Below are 25,284 nucleotides of genomic sequence, written 5' to 3'. Positions count from 1 at the left end.
TCTACGATACGTAAAACACTAAACAAGAATGGTGTTCGTGGCAGGACACCACAGAAGAAGCCACTGCTGTCCAAAAAAACATTGCTGCACGTCTGAAGTTTGCAAAAGAGCACCTGGATGTTCCACAGTGCTTCTGGCAAAATATTCTGTAGACAGATTAAAGTAAAGTTGAGTTGTTTGGAAAGAACACACAACACTATGTGTGGAGAAAAAAAGGCACAGCACAGCACACCAACATCAAAACCTCATCCCAACTGTAAAGTATGGTGGAGGGAGCATCATGGTTTGGGGCTGCTTTGCTGCTTCAGGGCCTGGACAGCTTGCTATCATCGACGGAAAAATGTATTCCCAAGTTTATCAAGACATTTTGCAGGAGAATGTAAGGATATATGTCTGCCAATTGAAGCTCAATAGAAGTTGGGTGATGCAACAGTACAATGACCCAAAACACAGAAGTAAATCAACAAAGAATGGCTTCAACAGAAGAAAATACGCCTTCTGGAGTGGCACAGTCAGTGTTGACTTCAACCTGATTTAAAATGCTGTGGCATGACCTCGAGAGCGGTTCACACCAGACATCCTAAGAATATTGCTGAACTGAAACAGTTTTGTAAAGATAAATGGTTAAAAATTCCTCCTGACTGTTGTGCAGGTCTGATCCACAACTACAGAAAACGTTTGGTTGAGTTTATTGCTGCCAAAGGAGGATCAACCAGTTATTAAATGCAAGGGTTCACATACTTTTCCCACCCTACACTGTGAATGTTTACACAGTGTGTTCAATAAAGACATAACGTATAATTGTTTGTGTGTTATTAGCTTAAGCAGACAGTGTTTGTCTAGTGTTGTGACATAGATGAAGATCAGATCAAATGTTATGACCAATTCATGCAGAAATCCCGGTAATTCCAAAAGGTTCACATACTTTTTCTTGCCACTGTATGTTGGTGTGTGTGTATACCCAAGTATTTATTGGTATGTGTACCTGTTTTGCCTCCTCCCCCAGGCTATCCCACATGGAGGCCACTATCTTGGACACGTCCCCGAAGGTGGCGTTGGGGTTGGAGCCCTTAATGGCCGCCTGCGTGTCCCTGAAGAAGAGGGCGTAGGCTGACACAGGCTTGTTCGGCTCGTTGGGGTCCTTTTTCTTCTTCTTCTTCTGCGGTTTGGGCTTGGGCTTCATCATCTCCGAGGATGGCCGCTTCTCGCCCGTGATCTGGAAGACGATCAAAAAAACGACAACAGAGTTCTACTTTATTAATTTGTCCCTCATGTCTTTCTAGCATTGTTTGGAGACTGAACTTTGTAGTTCTTTACAATAAGACAGCCGCTCACTCAAAGAGAATGTATTACACACAAGAAATGCAGTAAACCTCAACTGTTCCCTTTCAATAGTAATAGTAGGCTATCAGACTTGGTATGATGCCAATTGTTTCCGCCATTTTATATATACACTTCTTTACTACATGAGAAGATCAACAGCACACAGTGACTAGATGCTTTCCACTCCTCTACTTCACGTTCCAGTGCACAGGCTCCTTAGATTGGTAAAGTTTCACTGCCTCTCATAGACCAATGGACATAGTCAGTGTGCCAACTCATCCATGTCGATGCCCACCAGACAGCTAAAACAAGTTTGCATCCCCACCATCAAGAGATATGAGTTGCCAGTCAAGTGTAAGAATAGCGCCCTTGTTGCAAGTATGACTTACTAGGGTAATAGACGATAATGTTTTTGAATGTTTGCAGCGAAAAACAAAATATAACTCAGTTTGACTTTAATGAAAGTGTGCATTTTTGCGATGAGCGTTTTCGCCGTAATGACAGCATAATTGAATCAATCCCGAGTTATTGAGACATCCACAGTCAAATCAAAATGAAAACAACAAATATTTGCAGTGCAGAATTTATTTTCATTTAGAATTCTCATAAACATTCAATGTAACCATTTAAACCTGTTAACATCAAACAAACAACTTTGGGGCCTCCCGAGTGGCACTGCATCGCAGTGCTTGATGCGTCACTACAGATCCGGGTTCGATCCCGGGCTGTGTCGCAGCCGGCAGCAAACATGAGACCCATGAACAACAATTGGCGCAGCGTCGTCCGGGTTAGGGGAGGGTTTGGCCGGCCGGGATGTCCTTGTCCCATCACGCTCTAGCGACTCCTGTGGCAGGCTGGGCGCATGCACGCTGACACAGTCGCCAGTTGCACAGTGTTTCCTCCGACACATTGGTGCGGCTGGCTCCCGGGTTAAGTGAGCAGTGTGTCAAGAAGCAGTGCGGCTTGGCAGGGTCGTGTTTCGGAAGACACATGGCTCTCGACCTGCACTTCTCCCGAGTCCGTACGGGAGTTGCAGCGATGGGAGAAGACTGTAATTACCAATTGGATATCACGAAAAAGGGGTAAAAAGTACAAAAAAATTGAACAATAAAAACACAACTTTGTTCAAATACATGTATTTACAGTATAATACTATTAATATTCTCTTGTTTTGAATTGTACTCCATGAACAGAAACTGAGTCAAAATCATATGTCTAGTCTTATCTAATTTACCATAATCTATTCCGATTGAATCTGCTTTGTCAGCCTATACATCGTTTACATTGTCAAACATTATTTATCAAAACAACACAAATGCAACATTTCTTCCAGGACTAAGTAAAACTGTACATTCCTCACATAGTTTCATTAAGATAATAGATTCCAACTTTTGTGCAATGGAGCAAAAAGTATTCGAAATCACATCTGTTTCTACTAGCTTTGATGTGGATGTTGAATAAATTGGAGGGAGGCAAATGGAATTACATTCTGATAGGGGAGAGATAGTAATCGTTTTTTATTCATACATGGACAGTCATGCACAGCGGGGCACTTGTATGGTGGAGAAAGTATTGTTTTTCAGAACATTTGCTGTTTTAACCGTGCGCTTACAGATGCTGATAAATATGCAACAAGACTATAGAAACCCCCGGATTCAATTATACATATTCATGTTCCTCTTTACCAATCCCCCAGGTAAAGGAAAAACAAATCCAGTGAGAGCCCTGATTGGTGAGTAATTTCTATATGCTTTGTTGTATGGATTTACATAAATTAAACGAATGCCACTTTAATGAGTATGTATTCCTGTTTCCTTGTTTCAAATGAAAGAGCTGTGCTTTTCCAATAGAGGAATTGAGGCACACGTATACTTCCTCAAGCTTTCCTGTCCTTTTCAACACGTTTATCCCACAACGGAGAAACACATCTATTGATAGGTGTGTAGAGCCCTGGAAGACAATGATATACAGTATAGAAGACTACTGATTTTGTTTGGTCATCACTATGTTGTCTCAAGTTCTGTCTACAACATCTTATAGAGACGGCTTGTATACGAAAACATCCAAATGCATTACTGTCGCCATTGCTGCAATATAATTAACTGAACACAGCTTCTGTAAATTAGGGCCTATCGAACAACAGTAATACAAGATATGTAAACATTCATAAAGCAGTAGAATCAACAAGGGAATCTGACATTTGTTTCACAATTGTTTGAGGGAAAACAGCATAACTGTAAATGGTGTGTTCGTTTTGCTTTCTTGACGTGACAATTAACAATATGCAAATTAAATGAATGAGATGACATGGTGATAATGGATTCTCAGCAAATCCCACATTACATGAACATTTCAAATGAAATAATTTAGACAGCAAGCAACAAAGGGAAAATAAAAAGGTGCATTGCTTTAAAGCTGCAATGTGTAACTTTTGGGGGGACGTGACCAAATTCACATAGAAGTGTGATTTTTAGATCTGCCATTCTCATTGAAAGCAAGTCTAAGAAGAAGTAGATCTGTTCAATGTGCGATATTTCTATGCTTCCCGTTCTTAAGTTTTGTTTTTGTGTCTTTTAAATTTTCTTTTTTTGGTACACCTGCTTCAAACAACTGAAAATACAATAATATTTGCTTGTTTTGTTACATAAATTGAAATTAGACTAACTATTATAATTTTAGCAACCAGGAAATGGCGGAGCAATCTCTGCAGAATGCATCGTTAAGTTTGAACTAGGATTCGAAGCCAATCTAAAAAATACAAGATGGTCTGTTATTGGCATGTCCTAAGAAGGCAAACAAACAAATGAAACAAAGCAATCACCAATACCTATGAGATTGGAAATGTGTATGCCTGCATCGAGACGCCACTGCGCTTAAAACCTCACAGAGTAGCTTGTTGCATAATCGCCATACATTCACTGTCATACTGCCATACATACACACATTACACAACGTGCCCGCAAGTCACGTTGATAAAGAAATGTAATGTAAAAAATAAAATGTTCATTCCATCTGGCAACACCCAACACGACCAACCCAAACACCCTAACTTTCCCTAGGTTCAGTGAAATCAAAGAAGCATTGCCACATCAGTACCTTATGGTGGGAATCGATCTCCTCTTCCTGTGTAGAGCTCGAGGGAGAGGGTGTGGCTGATTTACTTCCGGGAGGTGAGGGAGAACCATGGGTAAGTGCACTCCGGCCAACCTGAGAGTTCAGTTGGGACATTGCGCTCATGGGGTGGTGGGACAGTATCCTAGGTGACCTGTTTATCAGATGGGGGTTGTGAAGGCTGAGGTCATAATGTGAGCCGTCGTGGCGAGTCATCTCCTGGATCTGGGTGAGAGAAGAAGACCAGCTTTACTACTTAACTTTACCAATTGCACATTCCCAATTTGCCCAAAAACGTGACGTCTTCGTTAATGACGGCAAACGGTTGGTAGGATGTTAAAGAATGGAAGTCTGCCCTTCCGGGTTCACTGGTCCCACTGTTCTACTTAGGACCGGTCGGAAGCAAACGTATCTTCATTCTCCTCGGTCACCACTGAAATACACACCATGCGTTCGTCCAATAACTTGGCACTATTCGGGCCATTTTTATCTGATTGCGCTTTGAGGCACAATTTGACGTGTTGAATTTCAATTGCAGTCCTCCAGTGCAAATGACCTTGAACAACATATAATTCATCACACCAACATTATTCAAAGACTGTATCTGTCCCTTTATCTTACTCGTGAATTCATGAAACTGTTTTTCTTTTATGGAGATCTACACTGCCACCCGTGGACTTGTCACCCTCTGATGTCCCTGCTTGGAATTTACAATCCAAACCAATAGAATCCAAACCAACTGAACCACTTGACTTTCAAAGCGAGGTGGGAGATGTCTTGCCGCTGTAGAGCATCATTAGGGCAATGTTTACTAGATTGTTCACTAAGTACCAGGATGGTTCAGACTGAAAGCTATGCTTATGGAATAATAGCCTATAGACTAAAATGACTGTGGTTGGTCATTCAACGAGGGGGGAAAAAAAGCTGTGTGCCAAGTTCATTGTTGGAAGTTAATGCATTAAAGGAGGATACACGCTTTCAACTGATTAAAGAGACAGTCCTCATAACCCCTTCTTAAAGTAACACTCTTAGTAGTCTAACAGATCTTCTAAAATAACAACATCAAAAGCATTTAAAAAAAACTCTATCAGGACATAGACGAGTCAAAGCAGGCCTTAATGCAAGCATAACTGAGGAATGTTTGGCAATTTACAGATCAGAAAGGGATGAACTAGCATTTATTAGCACTGTTAAACATTCATGAGTTAAATAATACATTACACATTAGCGCTGTGCTAAAAAGATCAAATTACAGAGGCCCTAGCATTATGAGATCTTGATAAACACAAGTAGAGCCTCTGAGATGAAGGCTCTGCAGCTCTGTAATCATAATTGGCCCCAGTAGGTTGCTAAGAATAAAATGTACTGGTAATGTAATGTTGTAGAGAATTCTGGGCTGCTTTGAAAAACCGAAGAATATTTACAGGACATTAGATTTTTTTTTGGCCTCGGCAGCTGCTAACAAAAGGCTGCCTGAACAAAGACATTCCCTTTGCATTTAAAATAACCATGCTCTAACCTCCCCCACCCAAAACAGAACCTTCCAACCTCAAATCATAATTTAAAACACCATCACTCCACTTCTCAAACATGGTGAAATAGCTTTAGCAGAAAAAAAATCCATTATTTTTCCATTTTCGGTGGAGCTGCTCTTTAAGGGTCTTCACAAATCAAGAAGCATTGAAAAACCAATTAATCAAACACGAATGGCCTATCATGGCTACAGCAGACCTATTTCCATAGCAACAGCCTCTGGGTGAAATCGTCACCCTTTTAATCTGAGCAAACTATGTTTCATATAAACAAAAAAAAAAGGGACAAGCAAACCAGAAGAGTAGCAGTGTGGCAAGGTAGAGGGGTTCTCAGTAGTTCCAATTGGGATATATCTGTTTTTATAGAACAGTGGAGGAGTTATTGGGACAAAAGGAATTACCCATCTAATCCATATTGTTAGAGGAGGAAGGGGGAGAGGCCTATAGCGGACTCCTATCAATCATGTCCGTTTCTCTTTCAACCGAAACGTGAATAATTCATAATATTTGTTTAGAATCAAGTATAGATACATTCTGCAACTATTCATATTCTAAATCATGCTTCATAGCATTAGCTTCAATTGTAGTTCCTTTTTCATTAAAGCTAAGTGCTCAAATGTAAAATATGGGGCACAATATCCAGATAGCAATATTAAAATACATACAGTGGGGAGAACAAGTATTTGATACACTGCCGATTTTGCAGGTTTTCCTACTTACAAAGCATGTAGAGGTCTGTACTTTTTATCATAGGTACACTTCAACTGTGAGAGACGGAATCTAAAACAAAAATCCAGAAAATCACATTGTATGATTTTTAAGTAATTAATTTGCATTTTATTGCATGACATAAGTATTTGATCACCTACCAACCAGTAAGAATTCCGGCTCTCACAGACCTGTTAGTTTTTCTTTAAGAAGCCCTCCTGTTCTCCACTCATTACCTGTATTAACTGCACCTGTTTGAACTCGTTACCTGTATAAAAGACACCTGTCCACACACTCAATCAAACAGACTCCAACCTCTCCACAATGGCCAAGACCAGAGAGCTGTGTAAGGACATCAGGGATAAAATTGTAGACCTGAACAAGGCTGGGATGGGCTACAGGACAATAGGCAAGCAGCTTGGTGAGAAGGCAACAACTGTTGGCGCAATTATTAGAAAATGGAAGAAGTTGAAGATGACGGTCAATCACCCTCGGTCTGGGGCTCCATGCAAGATCTCACCTCGTGGGGCATCAATGATCATGGGGAAGGTGAGGGATCAGCCCAGAACTACACGGCAGGACCTGGTCAATGACCTGAAGAGAGCTGGGACCACAGTCTCAAAGAAATCCATTAGTACCACACTACGCCGTCATGGATTAAAATCCTGCAGCACACGCAAGGTCCCCCTGCTCAAGCCAGCGCATGTCCAGGCCCGTCTGAAGTTTGCCAATGACCATTTGGATGATCCAGAGGAGGAATGGGAGAAGGTCATGTGGTCTGATGAGACAAAAATAGAGCTTTTTGGTCTAAACTCCACTCGCCGTGTTTGGAGGAAGAAGAAGGATGAGTACAACCCCAAGAACACCATCCCAACCGTGAAGCATGGAGGTGGAAACATCATTCTTTGGGGATGCTTTTCTGCAAAGGGGACAGGACGACTGCACCGTATTGAGGGGAGGATGGATGGGGCCATGGATCGCGAGATCTTGGCCAACAACCTCCTTCCCTCAGTAAGAGCATTGAAGATGGGTCGTGGCTGGGTCTTCCAGCATGACAACGACCCGAAACACACAGCCAGGGCAACTAAGGAGTGGCTCCGTAAGAAGCATCTCAAGGTCCTGGAGTGGCCTAGCCAGTCTCCAGACCTGAACCCAATAGAAAATCTTTGGAGGGAGCTGAAAGTCCGTATTGCCCAGCGACAGCCCCGAAACCTGAAGGATCTGGAGAAGGTCTGTATGGAGGAGTGGGCCAAAATTCCTGCTGCAGTGTGTGCAAACCTGGTCAAGAACTACAGGAAACGTATGATCTCTGTAATTGCAAACAAAGGTTTCTGTACCAAATATTAAGTTCTGCTTTTCTGATGTATCAAATACTTATGTCATGCAATAAAATGCAAATTAATTACTTAAAAATCATACAATGTGATTTTCTGTATTTTTGTTTTAGATTCCGTCTCTCACAGTTGAAGTGTACCTATGATAAAAATGACAGACCTCTACATGCTTTGTAAGTAGGAAAACCTGCAAAATCGGCAGTGTATCAAATACTTGTTCTCCCCACTGTACATAATACAATCTTATAAACTAATCCCCTGTTTTGACTAGTTGATCAATCAAATAGAAAGCAAGACATGTCAGGAGGTTTGTACTGTGAATATATTCTACATATATACAGTGCCTTGCAAAAGTATTCAGTTTTTCCTATTTTGATGCATTACAACCTGTAATTTAAATGGATTTATATGTGGATTTCATGTACTGGACATACACAAAATAGTCCAAATTGGTGAAGTGAAATTAAAAAAATTACTTGTTTCAAAGAATAAAAATAAAAACGGAAAAGTGGGGCATGCATATGTATTCACCCCCTTTGCTATGAAGCCCCTAAATAAGATCTGGTGCAAACCATTACTTTCAAATGTCACATAATTAGTTAAATAAAGCCCACCTGTGGGGCAATCTAAGTGTCACATGATCTGTCACATGATCTCAGTATATATACACCTGTTCTGAAAGGCCCCAGAGTCTGCAACACCACTAAGCAAGGAGTACCACCAAGCAAGTGGCACTATGAAGACCAAGGAGCTCTCCACACAGGTCAGGGACAAAGTTGTGGAGAAGTACAGCTCAGGGTTGGGTTACTAAAAAATATCAGACATTTTGAACATCCCCAGAGCACGATTAAATCCATTATTTAAAAATGGAAAGAATATGACACCACAACAAACATGCCAAGAGAGGGCCACCCACCAAAACTCACAGACCAGGCAAGGAGGGCATTAATCAGAGAGGCAACAAAGAGACCAAAGATAACCCTGAAGGAGCTGCAAAGCTCCACAGCGGAGATTGGAGTATCTGTCCATAGGACCTCTTTAAGCCTTACACTCCACAGAGCTGGGCTTTACGGAAGAGTGGCCAGAAAAAAATAAGCAAACATGTTTGGTGTTCACCAAAAGGCATGTGGGAGACTCCCCAAACATATGGAAGAAGGTACTCTGGTCAGATTAGACTGAAATTGAGCTTTTTGGCCATCAAGGAAAACGCTATGTCTGGCGCAAACCCAACACCTCCCATCACCCCGAGAACACCATCCCCACAGTGAAGCATGGTGGTGGCAACATCATGCTGTGGGGATGTTTTTCATCGGCAGGGACTGGGATCTGGTCAGAATTGAAGGAATGATGGATGGCGCTAAATACAGGGAAATTCTTGAGGGAAACTTGTTTCATTCTTCCAGAGATTTGAGACTGGTACGGAGGTTCACCTTCCAGCAGGACAATGACTCTAAGCATACTGCTAAAGCAACACTCGAGTGGTTTAAGGGGAAACATTTAAATGTCTTGGAATGGCCTAGTCAAAGCCCAGACCTCAATCCAATTGAGAATCTGTGGTAAAGGGCCTCCCGGGTGGCGCAGTGGTCTAGAGCACTGCATCGCAGTGCTATGCTGCGCCACCAGAGTCTGGGTTCGCGCCCAGGCTCTGTCGCAGCCGGCCGCGACCGGGAGGTCCGTGGGGCGACGCACAATTGGCTTAGCGTCGTCCGGGTTAGGGAGGGTTTGGCCGGTAGGGATATCCTTGTCTCATCGCGCTCCAGCGACTCCTGTGGCGGGCCGGGCGCAGTGCGCGCTAACTGAGGGGGGCGGGTGCACGGTGTTTCCTCCGACACATTGGTGCGGCTGGCTTCCGGGTTGGAGGCGCGCTGTGTTAAGAAGCAGTGCGGCTTGGTTGGGTTGTGCTTCGGAGGACGCATGACTTTCGACCTTCGTCTCTCCCGAGCCCGTACGGGAGTTGTAGCGATGAGACAAGATAGTAATTACTAGCGATTGGATACCACGAAAATTGGGGAGAAAAGGGGATAAAATTTTAAAAAATAAAAAAATAAAAAAAATAAAAAGAGAATCTGTGGTATGACTTAAAGATTGCTGTACACCAGCAGAACCCATCCAACTTGAAGGAGCTGGAGCAGTTTTGCCTTGAAGAATGGGCAAAAATCCCAGTGGCTAGATGTGCCAAGCTTATAGAGACATACACCAAGAGACTTTCAGCTGTAATTTCCGCAAAAAGTGGCTTTTGCAAAAGGTGGCCCAACCTTTTTTCCACAAAAGGTGGCCCAAGGGGGGTGAATACTTTCGCAAGCCACTGTACACTTAAAATGGCTCATTACCAAAACATAATCTCTTCTCTTCATATATTGCAAATAAATAGTTTTCACCTTGTGAGAAATTAGTTAAATGAATGTACAAAGGTTAATTGACTACACCTTGCACTGCGTTCGGGTAAAATGTGAGCAAACGTACTGTATCTATTCAACTGTGCAATCTCAAAAACCACACCAACACAAGAAAATATAAATTATGGGAGCAAAGGTACACTGACAAGTAAACAGCAGAAGCATTGTGGCCATTGAAGCTGATAGATTTTATTTATTTGTAGGATACTCATTCAAGTTTTTTAAAACTATTTTCTACATTGTAGAATAATAGTGAAGACATCAAACCTATGAAATAACACATATGGAATCATGTAGTAACCAAAACAAAACAAATCAAATATATTTTAGATTTTAGTAGCCACCCTTTTCCTTGATGACAGCTTTGCACACTCTTGGCATTCTCTCATCCAGCTACATGAGGAATGCTTTTCCAACAGTTTGAAGGAGTTCCCACATATGCTGAGCACTTGTTGGCTTCTTTTCCTTCACTCTGCGGTTCAACTCATCCCAAACCATCTCAATTGGGTTGAGGTCGGGTGATTGTGGAGGCCAGGTCCTCTGATGCAGCACTTCATCACTCTCCTTCTTGGTCAAATAGCCCTTATGTTAATTGGAATGCATTCCAGGTGACTACCTCATGAAGCTGGTTGAGAGAATGCCAAGAGTGTGCAAAGTTGTCATCAAGGCAAAGGGTGTCTACTTTGAAGAATCTCAAATATAAAATATATTTTGATTTGATTAACACTTTTCTTTGGTTACTAGATTATTCCATATGTGTTATTTCATAATTTTGATGTCTTCACTATTATTCTACAATGAAAAATAGTAAAAATAACGAAAAACCCTTGAATGAGTAGGCGTGTCCAAACTTTTGACTGGCACTGTAGTTTATTTTACACATGATAAATTCAAAGACATTAAGGTACAGTACATGATGCCTCTAGTAACTAGTTTTACCTCTACAAAAAAAATGCATATTTCAAGCAAATAATACATGAATACAAAACACTACATGTAGAAACCCTATTCTTGCAAATCATCACGATTCCAAGTCACATAATCACACTTCCAACAGCTGTCGAACCAAATCGTTATCCTAAAGGGCCTTTTATTATGTTTTGGAGTGCTTTCTGTTCACCCTTTCACCTCGAGAGAGAATCAGAGAGAGTGAGAAGGTATCACGTTGCACTATCAGTCACCCTGAGCTAAATAAAGCAGGTGGGTGACGGCTGTACAAACATTATGAAAGAATCTCACAAAGGTTGCCGGTTGCCATAGGTACAGTATGCTAATTCATAAACGGTATCATCTCTGGACGTGGGGGGAAGTGCTGTCTGTGTAACAGGCTTTATTTGGCCATTACTGTCTGGCTCGATCCCTCCCAGAACAGGCAGACAGACAACATGTTCTTTATTCTAATAGGGCAATGATGATGCAACTGGCGATTATGTAATAAATGAAATTGTAATTCGGCTGCTTCTCCATTGTCGAAGGGTTGACTTTTCTGAGAATATCGCTTTATTGTTTGACGCTTCTCTCTTGGTGTAATGGTCTAAGACGCTGGTTGCTCCCATTGTCGGAGATCTGGGTTCATATCCTGTGTGTTACTTTTTCGCCCTATGTGGTGCGGTCTCTCATGGGGGAGGAGGTCAAAGGAGGGTGAATGTAGCGGACATGAACGCGTCATGTGACGAGGTAGCCCCGCCTGCGAACTTCACAACCAGAATCTGCCCTCGGACCAAGAAGAAATCTCCTCTTGGTCTGATGGTCTAAGACATTGGTTGCTTCCAGGGGGAGAACTTGGGTTCATATCTGGCGTGACACACACACAATTGGCTTGGTGACAGTTTGATATTGCAATTTCAAAGTCCAGAATGACCGCCCAGCCGACCCTAACCGTGATGCAAAGGCAGGACGAAACTTTGGGGCAAATCTGTTCCCCTCTCTCCACTGTAGTTGTGTTTGTATTCGCATCTTGTACACCATAGTCAAATGGGAGTCAAATAACAAAGGCCTTCCAATTATGCGCAACACATTGTGTGCAAGCTGGTATATCAGAAAGCTATTGTTCTTCTGATCGTCTGACCTTACCTTTGAAATGGTTTCATCGCAGCTCGGATTGCCTGCACCATTTGATTTAGCTAAGGGATTAAACCAGCATCTGCAATGCCACAGTGAAGTGGACTAGAAAAGCTAGAGTTTCACAGAGAAAGAGAGCTAGACAGTATGCAGTGGATACCTCTCACATTTGTCCTAAAAATGATTTAATATCGTTCAACTCAACTTCATATCACTTCTTATCTGTAGTTGTATTTAGGACCCAATGACTACAGAGCTAGAGCTACACAAAGACAGAGAGCTACTGTCACGTTCCTGACCTGTTTTCCTTTGTCTTGTATTTATTTAGTTGGTCAGGGCGTGAGTTGGGTGGGTTTGTCTATGTGTGATTTTCTATGTCAGCTACAGTTGAAGTTGGAAGTTATATACACGTTTTTCAACCACTCCACAAATTTCTTGTTAACAAACTATAGTTTTGGCAAGTCGGTTAGACATCTACTTTGTGCATGACACAAGTAATTTTTCCAACAATTGTTTACAGACAGACTATTTCACTTATAATTCACTGTATCACAATTCCAGTGGGTCAGAAGTTTACATACACTAAGTTGAATGTGCCTTTAAACAGCTTGGAAAATCCCAGAAAATGATGTCATGGCTTTAGAAGCTTCTGATAGGCTGATTGGCATCCTTTGAGTCAATTGGAGGTGTACCTGTGGATGTATTTCAAGGCCTACCTTCAAACTCAGTGCCTCTTTGCTTGACATCATGGGAAAATCAAAAGAAATCAGCCAAGACCTCCACAAGTCTGGTTCATCCTTGGGAGCAATTTCCAAACGCCTGAAGGTATCACGTTCATATGTACAAACAATAGTACGCAAGTACAAACACCATGGGACCACGCAGCCGTCGTACCACTCAGGAAGGAGATGCGTTCTGTCTCCTAGAGATGAACGTACTTTGGTGCGAAAAGTGCAAATCAATCCCAGAACATCAGCAAAGGACCTTGTGAAAATGTTGGAGGAAACAGGTACAAAAGTATCTATATCCACAGTAAAACAAGTCTTATATCGACATAACCTGAAAGGCCGCTCAGCAAGGAAGAAGCCACTGCTCCAAACCGCCATAAAAAAGCGAGACTACGGTTTGCAACTGCACAGAGATCGTACTTTTTGGAGAAATGTCCTCTGGTCTGATGAAACAAAAATAGAACTGTTTGGCCATAATGACCATCATTATGTCTGGAGGAAAAAGGGGGAGGCTTGCAAGCCGAAGAACACCATCCCAACCGTGAAGCACGGGGGTGGCAGCATCATGTTGTGGGGGTGCTTTGCTGCAGGAGGGACTGGTGCACTTCACAAAATAGATGGCATCATGAGGTAGGAAAATTATGTGGATATATTGAAGCAACATCTCAAGACATCAGTCAGGAAGTTAAAGCTTGGTCGCAAATGGGTCTTCCAAATGGACAATGACCACAAGCATACTTCCAAAGTTGTGGCAAAATGGCTTAAGGACAACAAAGTCAAGGTATTGAAGTGGCCATCACAAGGCCCTGACCTCAATCATATAGAAATTTTGTGGGCAGAAATGAAAAAGCGTGTGCGAGCAAGGAGGCCTACAAACCTGACTCAATTACACCAGCTCTGTCAGGAGGAATGGGCCAAAATTCACCCAACTTATTGTGGGAAGCTTGTGGAAGGCTACCTGAAATGTTAAACAATTGAAAGGCAATGCTACCACATACTAATTGAGTGTATGTAAACCTCTGACCCACTTGGAATGTGATGAAAGAAATAAAAGCTGAAATAAATAATTCACTCTACTATTATTCTGACATTTCACACTCTTAAAATAAAGTGGTGATCCTAACTGACCTAAGACAGGGAATTTTTACTAGGATTAAATGTCAGGAATTGTGAAAAACTGAGTTTAAATGTATTTGGCTTAGGTGTATGTAAACTTCCGACTTCAACTGTACACACTATTGAGCGAATACTTCTACTTTTGTACTTTCATATTATGATTTAATATCATGATTTCATATCATTATAATGTTACCATTTCATATCAACTGCTTTATTTAGGTCCCAATGCATTACAAGGTTTCATGGCTCTAGCTCCTTAATAGAGAAACATTGACCCGACCACCACTATGCATGGGCTTTTTGCTCGCTGTAGTGTTGCATTGGAATTGTAGTACAATTGTAGTATGCATCGCCATACATAGCATTGTCATGTCGATTGACAAAGAGCAAGAACCAAGTGGAAGATGGTTTCAATGGCTCACTTTGGCTGATGAGAGTATTTTCATACAATGTTCCTTACACACTGTGACAGCGTTTGTTTGCCGTACTTTTGAGCTAAAGCCTTTGTGATAGAATACAAACAATGATCTAGGATCAAAATGGCCCAAGATCGACATTATTGCTGTAACAAGGGGATAGATAAAACAAGGGCAAAATCGGACAAATATTGGGACGTAATTGCATATTATAATATCCTTTAGAAATATTTATCAATCAGCCTTAAAAAGGGCTGGAATTAATAAAATACATATTCTATTATAATTAGCATAATCTACTTTGAGGTTTTGTGTCTACCTCCATTTTCTCTGAGGACCAAGCAATCAAGAATCTAGATGTAATGTACAGTATTATTCAAAATGGGTGTCCAGACGTTTTCAGGTCAATACATCAACAAAACAATGTTTCCTTTGTAAAACAAACAAAAAAAGTCTTCACGCATTCAGATCAAACAAGCTTCACCGCCGCACACTGCCCCACTCAGCTTTTGATTGAATAGTACCCGTACTTTATTGCCTGCTTAGCGCTCCCATCCCTGGCAGTGTTGGGAGAAACCCAGGTTTACTAAGCCTTCCTCCTTCAACCACCCAATTCACACCTTCCCTGATTGGAGCCATCTTGTTTGAGAGTGATGGCTCACTCACACAGGTTCACAGTTGCTATTGTAAAATCATTGAGCGTTTAATTGAAACAAATTACTATAATAATATAACATTATCCTTGCAGGCGCCCAGCCGTGACAGCTTTAATTAGGGCTGTGTTCGAGACTGATCCTTCAAAAGCAACGGTAAACACGCCTTAGGTAATAGGCGAGCCAACCAGCCAGCTAGCTACCGGGCCCTCATACTGCCTACTGACGGCCCTCATGTTCCCTTGGGAGACCCAGGTTCTAATCCCGGCAGTTTCAAAAGCACACATGTGAGACTTATATCATATTAAATGTTGGGAAACCACGTGTCTGAGTCATGTGAAAGGTCCATGTAAAAATTCACGTGTCTATCCCACGTCACATTTATCACGTGATTTATTCATGTGAAAAATGTATTTGAAACGTCACACGTGTCCGAAAACCACGTGACTGACTCGTGCAAATTTCACATGTAAACATTTACAATAACTTACCCGTGTACGAATACCACGTGTACTTTTCACATGTTTTTTTTTTTCATTTTGGTTTTCAAGGGAGGGATGCAAAGTAATAAGGTAGGCAGAAGATGCCTTGGATGCTGCTCGCAAAGGAAAAGACAGGATTGGCTTGTGATAATGAAAGTAATTAAAGTAGTCCAGGTATTGGATACAGGGTATATTTAGGACATGAAGCGGATAATTCCCAAGGTGGGTTATCATCATTCTACACAGCGAGGAAAATTCTGTTTATTTCTATGGTAGCTCTTTGTCGATGAATTCATAATTGGCTGTACATATGCATATAATTCACTCCATTACATGGCCCAGGTCACTTGTATTTGCTAAGCAACAACTGAACAAGCAACCTCCGATCACTCCAACTTGATCCTAATCCTAATGACAAGAACAAAAAATATACACAAATCTCTTGAACACACTGTACTTCCTTCACTTCCTTTGGCTGAGAAATGGCAAACGCTCCTCAAACGAGCAGTATCAAAAAGTAATTACACATAGCTGTAATGTCTCACGGTGACATTGCAAAGAAAGCACAGTTACGCACAGTTCAGTTCCAATGTGTCCAAACAATCCCAGTGTCCCTTTTTTCATTCTGTCAATGTACACGCCAGAGTGCCACGGTTCTAGAGAGATTTTAAAGACCACGTGGATGTTTTTCTGTCAGGAGCTGTACAGTGTACACTAACCTGGCACTCAATATGGAGGCATGGAATTAGCCTTGAGTTGAGCAAGTATGTTTCTCTCATCAGCACAGATTTAAACACACCTGAGCCATACTATAGTAGGACTGTAAGCCAGTAAGTCTCTCTTTGAAGATATACTGAGACAGAGTCACTAATAAGGCAATGATGGGTGCAAGCACATTTTCCAAAGCTTGGCTGCACTACAACAGTAATGTGCCAGTGCCGTTGAACAGAACAGGAACAAATTGGAGTGCTTCGGGTACCATAAAACAGAGGGTTGATATCCTATCACATATGACTGAATAGTGACTACTAACCACCAACCACCTTTTCAAAATGGAGACTTGAAAATTGTGATTTGCAGATGTGAAATGTCGTAGTGTCCCCTTCGGCGTTATCCTCCATGTTCCTCATTACATGTAATGTCAGCGGCCCCCTTTTCTCTTCCCCTTCCCCCCTTTTCTCTCTCTCTCAAAGCACCTCATCACACAACTGTCTCCCACCTTCACAAAGGGAGAGTATCTGAGCAAACGTCTCGTCTGACATGTTTGAGACGATTGTGAGGAGCTGTGGGGACCCACGGTACCGACAGTAAGACAGAGCCTGCCTCCCAAATGCACCATATTCCCTACTAAATGCACTAGTGCCATAGGGCTCTGGTCAAAAGTAGTGCACTATGTAGGGAATAGGGTGCCATTTGGGACACAACCTGTGAGCCGCTCTGCTTCTTCTAATGAGAGCACAGTCAAATATGTCTCCCATCCCCTTCCTCACCTCGCACTCACACACAGTATGCGCGCCTACAGACATACACACACCGTGTGTGCTTATAGGCGCGCGTGCACACACACACACGCATACATACACACTCCACACACACACGCATGGGCACGTAAAGTTCTCACACTGCGGGGAGTCTCGGCAACAATTAAGTTAACCAGGAGGTGATTTGCGAGAGTGTTAACTCCTCACACACACTGTCTTCACATGTTCTTGACAGGAGCCTTCTTCACCTATTGCACATGTGGACCTCCAAAGAGCATACTGCAGTAATAACATACAAATGAGTAGCTGACACACAGTATGTCTGAATACCATAATGGTATAATACAGTAGAAGGGAATCATTTGAATAGGCTAATCTTACAGTGCAATGTCAAGAGTATAGCCGAGAGAGCGCCAGCATTTTGGATTGGCCCATTATTACAGTTGCACATCCTATTAGTCAAAGTACTGTACACTGGAGAGGACAATAGTCAGTGGGGGAAGCTGCGATCATATGGGATCTTCTCCAATAGCCAACAGGGGCGAATATTCCTCCAAGTAGGATGGCGAAGATATGGCACCGAGCAATATGGACACGATTTCATGCAATGATAAGCTGCAGTAGGGGCCTGTGGCTAAATGTAATATGAAATATGAAATCCTTTATCTATGTAACTGCATCACAGGACTGCGTCCATCATCTGCTGCAGCTGAGTCTTGTTTGGTGTCCTCGTTGGCTACGTCTCAAATGGCACCCTATTCCCTATTTAGTGCACTACTTTTGACCAGGGCCCACAGTGCTCTGGTTCAAAAGTAGTGCACTAAATAGGGAATATTTGGGATGTAATGATAATTCTTTTTCACACAATGAGTCTTCAATACCTCTCATATCGGCAACTCGAGTGATGAGCATAAACATGATGATACGTAAACACTATATCTACCTGTACTTAGAAATGGAAAGCTTTCAATTAGTTTATTTGTTTGGAGATATGTGTTTCCACTTCCACTCTGTTGCAATGACCTCTAACCATTCTGATATGATACAGTGGAGTGAGTGGGCTGTAGGCACTCAGACAACAGACGGAGTGGTATACAATGAAGTCAACCAATGGAAATGTAATTGATATTAACCTATTAAAAGATGCATTATGCAGAAATCACTTGGCCATTTCCTGGTTGCTAAAATTCGAATAGTTCGCTTAATTTGAGTTTACGTGACAAAACAAGCAAGCAAGGTGTAGAGAATAATTGCACCATCTACACCGCTCTGAAAAATCTTTTCCATAACCAAAAATATTGTATTTTCAGCTTTTTGAAGCTGGTGTAAAAAACCAAAAGGGAAAGAGGCAAAACGGAACTTAAAAACAAGAAGCATAGAAATGGTGCACATTGAACATATCTACCGCTTCTTAGACTTGCTTTTAATGAGAATTACAGATCTATAAAACACGTTTCTATGTAAATTTAGTCAGGTCGCCCAAAAAGTTACATATTGCAGCTCTAAATCAAAGAATTGAAATCAACCTATTGAATCAACCTATTGAAAAATGTATGAACACCCTTAGGTCTGAAATGTGAAATGTCTGAAATGCAATGGAGCTGGCCAATGTTAAAACATAACACTATTTCCGAGGGTGTGCATGAAAAGGAAATGAAATCCATACCTTATCCTTGATTAGCTTAATCCTAAGGCTAATTGACTTTATCAGAAAGAAGACAAAGATGAGTTCTAGCCGTCTAGCAGCGATGAATTCAAAGTTCTCTTAGAAATAATGAAATTGGAAATAACATTATATTTCGCTCCAATATTTCTTCATAATATACAACTACAGTTTCATATCACATTGCTGGAAAAAATAAGGCACCTTTTCCCGGGAGATGATAAAATAATTTATTTTTTCCTTATCGGTCATCTATTTTTTCAGCAGAATGCTATTACATGGCTGCTGGCGGTTGCTTAGCAACAGGAAATATTAATAGGACCTTTTATTAGCCGAGCTTTACCAGTGGAGTACTAAAATGAGGAAGTGGAAAACATGAATGTGTTACATAAATCTTTAGACCTTTCAGGGTTTGCACGAGTCTCTGTTTGTCCAATGATTTATTACGGCGATTCTTCATTTATGGGAAAAAGGGCCTGTGAAATACAAAAATGGAACATTAGCTTGAAGGACTATTTGAAAATAAATAATTGCAAAAGGTGAAAAGAAAGCTGTTTAAAAAGCAGGCCTCTCTCTCTCTCTCTCTCTCTCTCTCTCTCTTTCGCTCAGGTTTCACAGGGCTATCAAACAAAAATGTGTTTCGGAGGCATCGATCATCTATCTGAGCCTGGAATAGTTCATATAATATATAAGATACGTTCTATATCATGCTTGTCGAACTGAAAAAATGAAGAAAATTAAAGAAATGGATCTATCATTTCCCTAGAGACACTATAATCCTCTTAACCAATCACTGAGAATTAAGGTCTCTAGATAGAGAAATGGGTTTTATACCATTAATGTATTCTCTTTGAATGAAGAGGGTAGAATTTGTAGCAATCCAACGGCAGAAAACCTATAGCAGCCTTGTACTACTGGCCACGGTAAACAACATTAGAGAAGTTATTGATGACAATCTAAAACATAATTAACTACATGACTATACTATGGACCTGGGAATCGTAACAGAAAGGTATTATTGATTTAAACTAATGCTCATGTGCTAGTTAACTTGTTTTAAGAGACTTAAGGCATATTTTTCATCATGGATCACCAAATTGAAATCTATTGAATACAGTATTAGTTAAATATGATTTAGATTGAGTAAAAAAATTATCTTGGTTTGAAAAATAATACATTTGATCAATCCTAATATAGCAAAATCAATGTATGGCAAGTAGCCATTGTCTATTTATTATTTAGGAAGCACATAATAAAGTCCAGCAATTTTTTGCTAATACCTCTTCCTCGCACCTGCCCACATTGGTGGGCAATCTAGTTAAGTTACTGAAAGCTTGCATTAGGAAGAACACATTAAGATGCACCTCTAGTATCTTATCATTAATTCATTAGCCTTGTCTGTGACAAGTTAAGTTGACAGTGGATCCTCTTTCATTCATGTACACTTAGGCGAACACCTGCCGTAAGCACCAGAGACTGAAAACCCAACTAGCTGCCACCTTTAACATGACTATCGGGTCAAGATGAACCCATTCTATGAATCCTCAGAATAACAGTCAGCAGATTAAAGGATTGTGAATTCAATCTCGCATTTGAAACGTTGGAACAAAAGGAGGTGATATTAAGCTGGGGAGCTGAATATGAGCCTCCTTGGCCTTAATATTGTTAATTAACTTCCATTACAATAGGGGTTAAGCAATTGGCTTCCCTCATTGTCCTTATGCATCCTGTAACAGGGTACACGAGAATATTAGGATAGCTACGTGTTTATAGCGCTAATACCTTGAAATTAAAGCAATCGTTCATGACAAAAATCCCTCTGTTGATCTATGCATTTATCAATTTGCTACGTATTCCAATAGCCATTTAATATAAACACGTAGATGTTGATGATGATGATGTCATAAATAAATGCAGGGCATGAATACGATATCCAGTCAAAGATGAATTATTCAAGTTGTAGTACTGTTTGTGTTTCAGATGAGGGCAATCTAATGATGAAAGATGCATGTGCACACCATATTTGACTTAGAAAGTGCTCCGAAACGGTTACGTTTTCAACAACAACAGTTTTTGCTGGTCAGATCACATTATCAGGAGAAAAAACTCAGGGCACTATCACACGCAGTATTGCTTGAAACATCCAGGTATCACAGACTAGTAGTAGGCCTAATAAACTGGAATACAACTAGCACTCTGGTCGTTAAGAGATAAAGGGGCACCTCCACAGCAAATGCACAAGCCAATGAAGACAGTACACAAACAAATGTGGGACCTAGTATTTAGTGCTAGTCCAGAAACCCTCTACCACCGGCCGATGGGTATCTCCCTAAGCGTTATGGAAAAGATCAGTGTAACCTGAGCGTGGATATTAAATGTCTAATGTGTTTTGGAACTTGTGGAAGATGCTATGACAGTTAACGCATTAACAGAGAGAGTGGAGGGCTTGCCAAGTGCATCGAAGCATCGGAGAAAAGGCTCTCGGAAAGATATCGGGTTCGTCCAGGAGGGGCTCAGGACCGCAACACAATAAGCATCAGCTAAGGCCCTTATTAATTGAAAATGGCTCTCAACTAAATGAGGAAAGTACAGTCAATTACATGTTTCAGGCCTAAGAGTTGAGGGGAGAACAAGAACAGGATAGTACCTGTGTAGATGAGAGGGAGCGTTTTATTTTCTGCCAGCACTTTGTATTTGTGGCTTGACGATCAAGTGTGTTTGGCTAAGAGGCTGAACAGAGTTTTTGAAAAGAAACACAAATCATAAGAAATTAGCTTGTTTCTAGAAAAGAGGTGTGGGTGTATAGGGATGATGTAAAGCGGTACGGTAGGCATACATGCACAGCTAGCATATAGCATGAACATTTAGTAGACAGAGAGGTTTGTGAGTTTTCAGAAAGCCAGAGGCTATCAGCTTTAGCTAACAAGTGGATGTTCTCACTCTTGTTAGCGTTTAGGTAATTATCCTTAGCTTGTAGCTTATTAGCATTTAGCTTACAATAGCATTTGCCTTAAGCTAATACAAGCCAATTCATACCAGCACCATCCACTAGTCCTCTGCATTTAATGCCATATCGCACAAGGCAGCTGGGCCTGAAACGGTTAACACTTTGATAATACATTTAACATATTAATATAATATAAGATAACATACTTAGCTATATGCAAAGTATTGTGCTGTATACCCATGTTATGTTATACCTGTGAACTACTACTTTAATCTGGTGTTCTGCTAGTTTACTGCTTTAAAACCCATAAGCCTTTCAGTATTTACATAAGGACCCGACATAAACCTATTTTCCTGAACTGCATGGTCTCTTAACGATCTAACACCCAAATCCTGAGAAAATAATGTGTTGAATTAAAAAAAAAAAAAGTTTATTTAGAATTAGAGCTACTTTCCCTCTCCGCAATATCTTCTCTCTCTCCCTCGCTCTCGTTCTCTCTCCATCCAGCCCAATTGCACTCTTTTCATTGTCGAGCTCACGTATTGAATCTGCCTGATGAAAACAGATCTCACTGCAGCGCCACAATAGAATGGCTGATGCAGGAAAGATGAAACATAATGGGATTTTTTCCCCCATGTGCTCAAGATTGAATATAAGGCCTGACCTCCAGATGTAGTAGATCCATTTCAGGAGCAAAGATATTGTTTATGAAGAGGAAGAAGAAGATGAGGTCACAACAACACCTTGCGCCATCTTCCAACACAACATGATACAAACATATACTGTTATTGGCATTACATTCACTTATACACCAACACAAACGTCAATATACACACCGATATATACATCCTTACAACAAAAAAACATGAAAATGTGTGAACAAATCACAATTATTATAATCTTTCTACATGTGAAAATGTTCACAAGTCCGATGTGGTGTTCGGACAGGTGTAAAGTTTCACATGCTAATATTTCACGTGTTTTTTCCTCACGTGAAAAGAAATTCCCCTCGTGTTTTTTTTCACCACTTCCAGCTACATCTGGTCTCCCATCCAGGGGAGAGAAAGCAAAGGCCAAGGTAACTTAACCAAAGATAGTAAAATCGCAGGACAGAGGCGTTTTGTTTAATAGCGTTACCATATATTATTTTCTACAAAAAAAAAAAATTTGCATCCATTTACAATTCATTTGCTCTCGCTTGTAAAAAAAAAAAAAAAAATTATAATAATCTTGCAATATTTTGTTTTGCTCCCAATACTTTTGGGTTTATGTTTTGCTTTCAATATCAATATTTTTCTTTACAGAATTCTGTTGTGGACTTCAGAAGTTTTGCTTGATATTAATGGCACAAAAGTAACTCACTCATTAGAGGATTGCACCATATAATAACACTATTACTCTATTAAAAGTGTTTAAAGCGGCAATACTTAATTAAAACATTAAGAAAAGTGTTCCCCGCCCCGCCACAGTTTCGGTAAAGAGCTGAGGGATGGGGCTGGAGAAATGCAACAACTCTCAAATAAATAGACTACTCTATGGATGCAAGGACTGACCATCCATGATATCAAAATGATAGTTTTAATGTTTTTAGGCTATACATGTGGAGCTTTCTTACATGTGAAACTGCAAATTAGATTTTCACTTTCACGTAATTGCAAGTTCACATGTGAAAAATAATCACACGTGAATGTTTTTCACATATGAAACTGCAAATGTGATTGTTTTTCACGTGTGAACTTGAAATTCCACATGATAACGTGAGATGCTCACATGAGGAGTTGTTTTACATGTGAAACAGCAAATGCGATCTTCACATGAATGTTTTTCACATGTGAAAATGCAATTCCACATTTGAAAATTCTATCCAAAACAATCCGATTCTCACATGTGAAAGTTCTTAACATGTGAAACCACACATTTCACATGTGAAACTGCAATTCACATGTGAGGTGAAAACAATGGTATTGTTGATTTTCACATGTAAACTGAAAATGTTGTTTTTTTGTAAGGGTACCAGGGTACCAACACTGAGATACACTAACAAGCTGTACACACCAACATATACACCAACACTAAAATATACACCAATATATATTTTTATCTTATTGGCCATGCTAAGAGATGTTCCTTATTACTGGATTACCCCTTGTTTGAACTGTAGCTCACATAATTGTTACGCTCAACAGATTTGACTAATGTATATCTTAAAGAAGGCCTTTGTTGTGCAAATGAAGCTTTGCAACGGTTATCGTTACTCATTGTGTACTTATTCCTCGCGTCATTATCTTTCCCATTATTTCTATTTTTTTCTCTCTGCATTTTTGGGAAGGGCCCGTAAAACATTTCACTGTTAGTCTACACCTGCTGTTTACGAAGCATGTGACCAATAAAATGTGATTGGATTAGTTTCGTTATCTAGTACACAATGTATGGAGACTCTCTGTGTATGCTTATACAAAATGACAAATTCATGATCTGAAGAGATCTAGTTAGATGCAGCTGTGAATAATAATAATATAATAATACCATTTGGGATTTGTATAGCGCTTTTTGAAGACTCAGAGACGATTCAATTCTTGAACGCTTAAATGTCTCATCCTGTCCAGTGTAGTGTAGCATGCAAAAGAGTGACCACCATTTATATCCTCTCTATGACTACTCAATAGCCACCACAATTGAAAGGAAACCATTATTATTTTGTGAAATATCAAATATCCATATTTACTGTAAGGATAACACTTTCCATAGTAATTGTAACATTATGTACTACAGTACCCATAATGCCTTGTAATTAGACATTTTTTTATCATACTAAACACATAACAACTGTTCTGTTCTAACATATGAACTGTTGCTATGTTTAAAGAAATGAATACTGTGGTTTATGTTAAAAGACATGTTTATTCAGAGACAATATTGCTGAGCAATAAGGGGGAGGTGTGGCATGATATACTACAGTATTCATAATTCTCTGTAACCATATCTGTTTTTATCTTACTAAACACGTTTCTAAAGATAACACTATGGATTCCAGTCTCCTTATTATCACGGTATTAGAAAAGCTGATATTTGTTTTTTGTATGGAGATATGACCACGTCTACAATCAGATATAGTGGTCCTAAGTTATTACCTTGAAATCACGGTCTCTACATATACTGTAGCTTTTGTGTACACATTTAGATTTTATTTTCTCAGTTAAAATGACACTGGTTTCTCTAACCAGGCATATTAAATGGTCTCTACTCTCTACATAGACAGCTTCAACGAGATGATGGTGTATACAGTACATGTAGGTCACGTCCCAAATGTTCCCCTATTCCCTTTATAGT

General features: G+C 40.4%; 1 protein-coding gene and 1 long non-coding RNA gene across 5 annotated transcripts in view; one reads left to right on the top strand and one right to left on the bottom strand.

The window, feature by feature from the left end:
* Positions 1 to 25,284, bottom strand: part of LOC139565402 (TOX high mobility group box family member 2-like) — a 143,172-nt gene that overhangs the window by 24,581 nt on the left and 93,307 nt on the right. For 3 of the 4 annotated variants that reach the window (XM_071385716.1, XM_071385726.1, XM_071385732.1), the window contains 2 exons: positions 4,420 to 4,659; positions 986 to 1,216 (listed from right to left, as the gene is read on the bottom strand). In XM_071385716.1, coding sequence (XP_071241817.1) covers positions 986 to 1,216; positions 4,420 to 4,659 — 471 coding nt within the window. The remainder of the gene's footprint in view (positions 1 to 985; positions 1,217 to 4,419; positions 4,660 to 25,284) is intronic. The other variant, XM_071385742.1, reaches the window with a different exon arrangement.
* On the top strand, positions 7,310 to 10,013 carry LOC139565420 (uncharacterized). The gene is made up of 2 exons (XR_011672899.1): positions 7,310 to 7,790; positions 9,571 to 10,013. It is a non-coding gene; the product is annotated as an uncharacterized lncRNA (long non-coding RNA).

The sequence above is a fragment of the Salvelinus alpinus genome, chromosome 2 (assembly GCF_045679555.1).
Source record: "Salvelinus alpinus chromosome 2, SLU_Salpinus.1, whole genome shotgun sequence".
Classification (NCBI taxonomy): domain Eukaryota; kingdom Metazoa; phylum Chordata; class Actinopteri; order Salmoniformes; family Salmonidae; genus Salvelinus; species Salvelinus alpinus.
The sequence above is the reverse complement of the archived record's forward strand: the minus strand, read 5'-3'. Positions and strand labels throughout refer to the sequence as shown.